The sequence below is a fragment of the Borostomias antarcticus genome (assembly GCF_949987555.1).
Source record: "Borostomias antarcticus genome assembly, chromosome: 3".
Lineage (NCBI taxonomy): Eukaryota > Metazoa > Chordata > Actinopteri > Stomiiformes > Stomiidae > Borostomias > Borostomias antarcticus.
The window spans coordinates 3,151,145-3,161,206 of NC_140236.1; the positions used below are offsets into that span (position 1 = coordinate 3,151,145).

Genomic DNA, 10,062 nt, shown 5'->3' on the forward strand with positions numbered 1-10,062 from the left:
TAATCAGACTGCCTTTATTAGACAGTGGAAAATCCGCCCCGCGTTGGGCAATGAGTATTTGAAAGACTGTGTTTTCGCTCCTCACAGCTGTAGCTGATACTAGGTGAGCGTCTCTATCTTTTGGCATCGTTGGTGCTCCAGTGCGTAATTGTGCATGCGCGCTTTCCAGATTTCCAGCGAATCTTGATCCACTGATAGGCGGTAAAATTATATTCTGGGAGATAACGGCTGTACTACCTCGTGTTGTTTTATTTTGAATCATAAAATGCCTTGGACAGGTGAGAGGCTCTACGGGGTTGGTCATCTTTGCCGCCGGTCGGAGGTTGGTGGGTCGGGTAGGGTCCGCGCGTGGGGGAGCGCTTAGCCTGCACTCCGTCCGTTGGACATTTAGCTCCAAGCAGTGCGTGACGTTTTCCCACTTCGACTTCCTCTCTCTGTTTGCCTCAGACAAAGTCTGCTTCCTTTGAAGTACTCTCTTTGTACTTTTCATAGTTCCGGCGAGTTTTTGTTTCAAATAAAACCGTATGCATGGAGCAGTTCCGTTTTAAGACGCATTGGATGCTCGACTCCAACTCTACTTTTATACCATATGCATCCTGAAGACGCGTCCCTGACACATTCTCCCAACGCCAGCAGACATGTGAGATGTACTGTAACACTATCCCCCATGCTTTCTGGTTAACCTGTGAATACCCAACCTCCTCTGCAGAACCATGCCTCCTATAGGGTTTGGGAAAATGTAGTCCCAGACCGGCCATCTTGTGTCTACACAGGTGTATCTATTTGTCTGATTGCATAGGATTCTATGCAGTAGAGCCAATCAGACAAATAGATACACCTGTGTAGAAACAAGATGGTCGTGTCTGGGACTACATTTTCCCAAACCCTATAGCCATTACACTAAAGATGAAAGGATTTTCAAGCATTATATCTACAGTATAGTAGTAGTGCATAATGTTCAACCTGTGCAATAACTCCATTGCTACTTCCGTCTTTTTTTTGTTAACTTTATTTAAATAGACACTCCCTTTCCTGTTGTAACTGATGTGTAATTGTTGTTGTCCTGTTATAATTGAAAGTTATGTAGTGTAACTTCAACTTATAATGTAGCATATAATTATGCTTCCTTCAGTTAACAATTCTAAATGTTGTCATCAAAACTCTCTCTGAATTAAATTACAGTATTATGGATATGAACAACAGTTATTGTCAAATAATTAACATATATGAGTCACCTTCTGCTGAAAATACAAAACATATAGAAAACATTATGGTACGTCATGTTGAGTAGATATTTGAATTATTTGATCATGCATATTCTGTAAATGAATGTACAACACAAAGGTTGTAACAGCACCTGGGGTTAAGAACATAGTTGTGCGACCTCCATTTCAATGAGTGGGATTTGAAATGTGTCATGGCGTAAGATGTGTCTTGAGCGTAGGAAGCGAATGGCAGGTCGACTACCAGATGACCTTCAGGTTGCTGACACCTGTGGAGAGGTCAGTTTTGGACGGGTAAACAACCTTGAGGTTTCCGTCGGGGTCGTGGGTGCGAATCTGCTGGATGATCAGCTCCCCTGAGGTGGGACCGTCAGAGGGAGGGGCAGGAGGGGCGTCAGACTCCCCCTCTGATCCGGCCTCCTCCCGGGACTCTGAGGTGAGTTTGTTCAACTCCGCCATTTTCTAGGTGAACAGAGAAGGGCTTATTAGCCTATTATACATCCGTACGATGAACTTTGTGTAAGCATGCAGTAGGCAGGCAGCCATTTCAGACTGACATTGTTGTTTTTATGGATATCAAATTAAGTAAGCACTATGGCCAACTGAATAAACGACAGAATATTTGATTCGCATGAAACTATTCATAATAAGTAAGTTCTTTTGTTATTACTGATGACCAAATTTAAATCTTATCCAGATACGTCCCAATAACTTTCCATTTCTATGTGCATTTCTTTTTAAGCAATGATATTAAGCTTGGCTCACGAGTCACGACTGTGTCCCGCTCACGTTTGTTGGCACACTAAAATATTCAGTGGGTATGTGATCTGTCAGTGAGATTGTGGAAATATAGGACAAGCATTCCAGAGCAGGAAGTTGCATCTCAGCCCTGCAAATCTAAACCTTAGTTTTACCTTTCAAGTCACATTACCCTTCAAGAGCTTCTCAGTGACTCCATTTAATTTTAGCTCCAGCAGATCCTATTCAAGGCAATTAAGAGCTGAATCTTGTTTATGATTAATCTATGCCCTACTGCATTTCATGCATCTCAAGCAATTTTCAATTCAATAATAGATTTTTGTTGCAGAAATTGATTTTACAATCACAAACACACATTTAAAGACAAAATCAGAGAACACCCCTAAGCTTTATTCTGTTTAGACAGGTCTGTGACTGAACTCTGGTGACTGTGCGTACCGAGGTGAGGCACGCTAGCTCTAGGGTTGCAGTGGTATTGTGAGCTGTGCGTTCGGGCGGTGACATCGTACACCGCCGGGGGCCCGTCACCCCGGGACGATGACCTCACTTGTTCCACTGAGAGACCGGAGGGAACAGGGTTCGGACGTCAAAGGTGCATGACCCTGGGAGCCTCGGTCTCAGTGTCGCCACAACCGTTAACCGACTTGCGTGTTTCTCAATGTGATGTGTTCAAATGAGGACTGAGCTATGAGTAACCCTTTTTGCCTACATTTATGTTGGAACTATAATCATTTTTATTTACATTCATTTTGGTTCCAATATATTTCAATAACGGAAATGGAAATACGCAACCAAACCATTAGCATGTTATTTGTTAGGTGCCAGGCTGACGGTGTAAGAGCTACTGTATATTTACCACGATCAGGGCGTCCATGATATCTTTACAGGTCTGCAGGCTGGTGGAACTGGTTACCTCTAAGAACAACTCACGAGTTGTTTTCCTGATCTGAAACAGATTCAATAAAGTCCATAGGTCAATAGGTCGTTCAATGATCGAAGGGTCAGTGGTTCGAATCCCAGCTCCGTCTGTCCACATGTCGAAGTGTCCTTGAGCAAGACACCTAACCCCAAAATTGCTCCCAATGAGCAGGTTAGCACCTTGCATGGTAGCTGCCGCCATTGGTGTGTGAATGTGTGTGTGAATGGGTGAATGAGAGGCCATTGTAAAGCGCTTTGAGTGTCGCTAAGGTGGAAAAGCGCTATATAAGTGCAGTCCATTTACCATATGTCAAGATAATTATCTGAATGTGCTACTTGGAGACAAGGGAACACATTCTGTACTGCTTAGGTCTGTCATTGTCACACATCTATACTATAGTTCAATCTAAGCCTACTGTCAAAACAGGTAGTACTGTTTTGATTTGAAGCCAAAACATTTATGAGAACCTGGGAGAACGTATATCTGATAATGGAAGCTATAAAAAATTAATCTTGTTGCCTGGGGTGCAACAAATTCATTTTAAGCTGCTCTCATAGAGCAAAGTCTAGAAAGAAATTTAAGGGCATACATAATATAAACCAGCTCAGTGGCCTTGCGGTTAGAGTGTCCTCTGAGACTGGGAGGTCGTGAGTTCGATCCCCGGCCATACCCAAGACTATAAAAATGGTACCCGATGCCTCCCTGCTTGGCACTCAGCATCAAGGGTTGGATTGGGGGTAAGTAGCTCAGTGGTAGAGCGGGTCGTCCAATGATCGTAGGGTCGGCGGTTCGAATCCCGCTTCCTCCTGTCCATATGTCAAAGTGTCCTTGGGTAAGACACTGAACCCATGTCTGAACAATGACATGGCAGCTGCCGCCATTGTGTGTGTGAATGAGAGGCCATTGTAAAGCGCTTTGGATAAAAGCACTATATAAGTGCAGTCCATTTACCATTACCATTCCCTGCAACATACTCAAGTCCAGGGGGTGGACTTGTACATCAAGCTGCCTCACGCTACAGAAAGAGGAGACAGGCTCCTGCCCTATGGGCCACTAGGCCCGAGAAACATTGGTTCTCAAAAGGCTTACTTACATAATATGAAACACTTCAGAATACTGAATATGAGTGTTCCTTGAGCGCTGCGTATTGACCTGTGAAAAAGGTACTTGGTATTGGTCGGATGGATCTCTCTCATTATCTCTCTCTCTGTTACACACACACACACATACACACACAGAGACACACACACACATTACCTTGGTTTTCTCACTGTTTGTGATTGGTGGGAATGAGATGACTTGGCCTTCTGCATCTACCAGACAGGGGTAGAGTTCTTTCGAATCAAGAAGCTGCAGGTACCTGAGAAATAAGATGCACAGTCAACAACTGACAGAGCAAAAATAAAGGCATTGTGATTGTAACATTTACTATCAGCTAATGGAATACTGAAGGTACAATTACTAAACTATTCTCCTATAACACCATGTTATAAGATCTACAGTATATATTTCAACACAACTCAACTTTATTTATAGAGCGCTTTAAAAACAACCACGGCTGCAGCAAAGTGCTGTACATGAGAAATCATAAATACATAAATACAAACAGTAACAAATAATGAAACAATAAAACAATAAAAGACGGTAGGGCAATTAAAACAGGAGCAAAGTCTCATGGCAGGTTGAAAGCCAAGCCATGGTTCCATAGCAGGGGTAGGTGGTTCCATAGCAGGGGTAGGTGGTTCCATAGCAGGGGTAGGTGGTTCCATAGCAGGGGTAGGTGGTTCCATAGCAGGGGTAGGTGGTTCCATAGCAGGGGTAGGTGGTTCCATAGCAGGGGTAGGTGGTTCCATAGCAGGGGTAGGTGGTTCCATAGCAGGGGTAGGTCGTTCCGTAGCAGGGGTAGGTCGTTCCGTAGAAGGGGTAGGTCGTTCCGTAGCAGGGGTAGGTCGTTCCATAGCAGGGGTAGGTCGTTCCAAAGCTTGGGAGCAGCGACTGAAAAGGCTCTATCCCCCCTGAGCTTCCGCTTTGACCTCGGTACCTCCAGGAGCAGCTGACCTCTGATCTTTGACCTCGGTACCTCCAGGAGCAGCTGGTCAGCTGACCGGAGGCACCGGGCATAAGGATGGAGCAGCTCAGAGAGGTAGGACGGGGCGAGACCATTTAAAGATTTAAAAACAAATAAAATAATCTTAAAATGAACTCTCAAGTGCACAGGCAGCCAGTGGAGAGAGGCCAAAATTGGTGTCATGTGCTCCCTCTTTCGTGTACCAGTTAAAAGACAGGCAGCAGCATTCTGAACCATCTGGAGACGTGCAAGAGAGGCCTGGCTGACTCCCATATAAAGTGCAGGGGTCAGATAGATTGGAACTAATTTTTCTCTTTGGCTAGAGTGGTATGCAGTTACCCAAACATGTTTCTCACAGAAACCAAGCTGTTCCTTCTTGTCGAACATTATTGTACCACATGTAAATAGTTCAGAACGGAAGTGGTTTGTAACTGTCGAAACCGTTCTCTGGTATTGGTAGAACCACAGCAAAAAGTTGGCAACATGGTAGGTCTTGTGGCGCCCTCATGTGGTGAAATGAGATAAACTCAAAAACAGTTTCATGTGCTCCGAGTCTGAACAAAGGTTGTGCTGACGGGAACACTAAATCATTGTGCAGGAAACCACGCTCAAGTTGATATATGGAAAGTGTAAGAGTAACAGTGCATCCTTGACATTTTCAATTCCAGTATTCTACATCGCAATGACTAATGTGTAAACAAATGCACAGAAACCAACAGGGAAAAAAAGCTATTTCCTGTATAGGAGGTTTTGTCACTTCTCTCCGTAGCCGCTAAACCCCAGCTGTCTCCAGCTACAGTATGTGGGGGTTTGACTCACTTGTGGAGACCAGAGACATTCTGCCTCTTCTTCTGCTTCCTCTGCTCATCTGCCTCCGCCTGCAGGTGTCTCATCAGCTCCTTAGCAGTCATCTCCTTACGACCCAGAGGGATGATCTAACACACACACACACACACACCGCACTCATCAGCAATGAGAAACCTGGCGGTTATGATGATGAAATAATACCTGACTATGCTAACGGACGAGGGGGAGAAAAACATTTAATACAAGACGACATGCTGTTCAAAAGATACAACTTGATATTACTGTACTCCCCTTGTCTTCAAGGTGTTACAGTATGGGTCTAACCTTACTCATTTTAATAACAGTGTTATTAACATAGCTCACTTCAGCTACAATGACTGATGACTTATTGCTTACGGCTTCGATATTAAATTAATTAAGAAACATATATTAAAAAATCACACCCAAGCGGTGCAGGTTTATGAGCAATCTCTACTGCCTTCTGTTGGTGTGCAATGGTATTGGCTACGCCTGATTGGTCTAAATCTCATGCTGAACGGGGACACACACACACACACTTCACATATAAAAGAGGCTGCACGCCTTAAAAGATAATAAAATATTTAAGAAATTATATATTATTTAAAAAGACACAAAAAACAGAAAACTCAGCTCAAATTGTGTTTCTCTCCCCAGATCAGTCTGCCCATTCTCCCATTCAGACTGAGTTCCACCCGGCAGATATTTGCTGAGCCAATCACAACCCTTTATCTAATATGGGGCGGGTTTGATACATCAACTGTACCCATTTAATAACGATGATATGACGACTAGCCCACGTTTCGTTACTCTGATTGGTTACTAGGGATGAGACGGTATGGATTTTTGCATTACGGTACGGTACGGTATCTAGTTACACGGTACGGTTTACTGTATTTCACGGTATATGGCATTTCACCTCTCCAACACACATTAAAAAATGTATTTTACTTTGAAGGAACTACAGTGCAACACATGATGGAAAATACACACTATTTTAATTAAGCTCTGTTTATTAATAGCAAGCTTATATTAAATTACAAAATTAACTGTTGCAAGCAACTTGAAATGCCCAGGGACTGAGGGTGGAAATTAGCTGTTTAGCTATAACCTTGTACAGTGCATCTCTCCCTATTCTATATGGTAAATGTCTACTGTACCTTGTCCCTGTCTTAAAAATAAATAAAAATTAAATCAAATGTGAAGTTTCAGCAGCGCATTATTGTGTAATAACAAACGTAATACCGTAAACACAGGGAATGTCAAGGTTCATTTTATACCGCGGTTCACGGTATACCGTCTCATCCCTATCGGTTACAGGTCTATAAACTTGCTTCCAGAGGCGTTTTAGTCTGGGAACTCAGCAGTTCTAGACCCATCGCATCCTTGGTTCTAGACCCACGCTAAATTCAAAAACTTCAAAGTTCAAAGAAAAATAAGGCATGTTTGACAATTGGGCATGTTTTAGATATAATGTAGATAACTCAAAAATAATCATTCATATTAAATATGTCCAATTTGGTGTCATTTCACATCACAGCATTAATTTCAACTTCCTGTAGAACGGGTTGAAGACGAAGGAAGACAGCACCCATCCTAGTAGGTATTGGAATGTGTGTCTTTTTTTTAACCGTTTCTTAAAGATGAAGGAATTCAATAATAATTTGTATATCATACCTTTAACTCGGTAGGTGATCTGGCATCGTAGACCAGAGGTCCCTTGAGTAGCTGCATGTCATGAGTTGCAATGGTTGCTATGGTCCTTTTACCACAGAGGTCATCGTGTAGTTTTGTCTGCGAACGAACAGGTAAAAGAAGAGGATTTGTAAAACAGTGAAACCGAACCCACACTCCTGTCAACTGTTCTTGTGAGCTGTCTGGTTGTCTAGTTTCCCAGAGGCATCGTAGCGCTACGTTCATCGCCATAGCTTAAGATGAACGTAGCGCTACGATGCCTCTGAGAAACTCAGCCCTGATTATTCCGTTTTATTTCAACACGACCTCACCTGAGCAGCTAGAAACCTCTTGAGGGCATTCCCTGACCTCAGGTTCATGCCTTCGACTGTACAGCACACCAAATAAGGTCGCAGATCTTTCACCTCGGGCATCACTTTCACTGTGAACGCCGTGGGGCTGTCGGAAACATGAAGAACCTTCACCACCATTCGGTTCAACTCGTCCTCCTCATCCTCATCCAGGTTCTTCTTCTTCCTCTGCTGCTTTTTCTTCTTGTCGGCGTTTCGGCCGCCTTCGGCCTTGTCCCCGTCTTCCAGGGGCTTGCCCTTTCCTTTACCTCTCCCTCCAGCTCTCAGGTAATCCAGAATGGACTTTGTCTGACAGCCGTTCACCATCTTCTCCAGGCGCTTGTCTTTGAGCTTGTTGCCCTTGAAGTTGATCTCCTTCAGCTTGGAGCAGTCGCTCAGGTCCCAGGGGATCTCACTGAGCTTGTTGTTGGATAGGTCTAAAACCTGGGGGAACATTGATGAAACAGTTGAAATGACATTACCAGAGTCACTTAAATCTATGCTGTTGCATGATGTAGGACAGTAGAAAGGGCTTATTCAGCCTCCGTGAATGTACTAAATGTTTGAATGTCCAGAAATGTTTGAAATGTCCAGAAAACTGCAGGTCTGCTGCAACTCTTGGTTCTTTTAAAACAAGCCTGAAGACTTTTCTTTTTGCCACTGCTTTCTAAGAGGAGTTATGTTTATCAGTATACTGCCCTGTAACTTTTCCTGTATTCTATTTGTCCTGCTTTTTGTTTAAATGTCTATAATGACTTGCTTTTTGTTTTAATGCTTTTAATTTGTCCTGCCTTTTGTTTTAAATGTCTATAATGTCTTGATTTTGGTTTTAATGCTTTTAATGTCCCATGTAAAGCACCTTGAATTGCCCTGTGGCTGAAATGTGCTATATAAAAAAACTTGCCTTGAAACATTTTTCAATTGCTTCAGTGAGCGCTATATGAAGAGCTAACATTTTAAGACAACATATACTGTAGCAGCAGTTAGCCTTATAGTGCCATATCATCATATATCATGTCACCTTCAGTGCGGAGAGCTTGTGGACATCAACACAAAGCTCTTCAATAGCATTCTCAGAGGCGATGATCGTGCTGAGGAGATCCAGTCGATCCGTATAGAAGTCTGCAGGGAATCCAGTGATCTCATTCTTGGAGACATTGATGTAGGAGAGCTTGGTGCACTGACACAACCCATCGGGCAGTGATGTGAGGCTGTTGCAGCTCACGTTGAGAGTCGTGAGATCGCCCAGCTGGGTTATTTCATCAGGAAGGGATTTCAGGTTGTTGACAGAAACGTCCAGGACTTTCAGTGACTTCAGATTCCCAATGGTCTTCGGTATGAATGATAGCTTATTCCTACAGAGGATCAAGCTTGTGAGGTTGGTCAGATTTTTGATGTCCTCATGGATTTCTGTCAGACTAGGGCACTGGATTATTTCGAGATAATTAAGGAGTGTCAGAGAATAGACTCTGGAATTTAGACCCCCATTAGAGGATATTTTCTCATCGATAACTGCACCTTGCAAAACTAACTCAAATCTCTTCTCGTTTGATGCTTTCTCTATTTCGGCCCAGGTCCCCTGGTCGTCCATGCTGCCACGCCAGATCTGACCAGGAAGAAGAGACAGAGAAATTTGAACGTCATGATGATATAACACAAAAAAAAATAAAGTCATGTTGATGCAGTTCTTCGGCGCAAGAAGACGCATACAATCTACTTCACCAGTCAGTGGGTACATGCGCAGTGGCCATGGCAGACTTGACGTTCGTTATGTTAAAAAAACTTCAAGGACCACAATCCTTCGCGTTCTGATGATGGAAACACTTGTGCGCATGTCTGTATATGGTTGTTGTGCGCATGCGCGTATGTGGTTGTTGTGAGCCGTGGTTATGGAGATGAAATGGGACCTCGGCAAGCTGTCAACATATTTCTGATGTTCATGGTAAGATCACTTTAAGTTAGTAATTATCTCACACCTAAATAGAAAATATGTTGCAGCACATCTAAATATGTATTTCACTTAAACTGTCAGTTCATTTGTGTCAATTCAGTGAGTTGTTTAGGCAACAGTATAGCATAGCCAGCAAAAGTTAGGCTCAACCCCCAAGATGCGTGAATAACTGGTATATAACCTCCCAATTCAGGCAAGAAGGGCATGATTTAAGTTCATGCAATGTATTCAGAAGGAACTCTTTTGAAATGATTATGCAGCATGCATCATAGCTAATCGTGCTTGCTAGTTAC

At 43.1% G+C, this 10,062-nt stretch overlaps 1 protein-coding gene across 1 annotated transcript; it reads right to left on the minus strand.

Annotated features, from left to right (window-relative positions):
- Positions 1 to 1,012: 1,012 nt before the first annotated feature.
- Positions 1,013 to 9,422, minus strand: lrrc47 (leucine rich repeat containing 47). The gene is made up of 7 exons (XM_084461719.1): positions 8,840 to 9,422; positions 7,801 to 8,262; positions 7,472 to 7,588; positions 5,789 to 5,904; positions 4,159 to 4,261; positions 2,839 to 2,928; positions 1,013 to 1,685 (listed from the first exon to the last, which is right to left on the minus strand). The coding sequence occupies exons 1-7, from the start codon at positions 9,407 to 9,409 to the stop codon at positions 1,464 to 1,466; spliced, it is 1,680 nt and encodes a 559-aa protein (XP_084317845.1). The 5' UTR covers positions 9,410 to 9,422; the 3' UTR covers positions 1,013 to 1,463.
- Between the last annotated feature and the right edge of the window lie 640 nt (positions 9,423 to 10,062).

What these genes read in the sequence shown, in the direction of transcription:
- lrrc47 (XM_084461719.1), bottom strand. Translation starts at nt 9,409, where the DNA reads ATGGACGACCAGGGGACCTGGGCCGAAATAGAGAAAGCATCAAACGAG. An exon ending in AATGTCTCTGGTCTCCACAA is followed by an intron (nt 4,262 to 5,788) that starts GTGAGTCAAACC and finishes CTTATTTCTCAG; the next exon opens with GTACCTGCAGCTTCTTGATT. An exon ending in CAAACAGTGAGAAAACCAAG is followed by an intron (nt 2,929 to 4,158) that starts GTAATGTGTGTG and finishes AATCTGTTTCAG; the next exon opens with ATCAGGAAAACAACTCGTGA.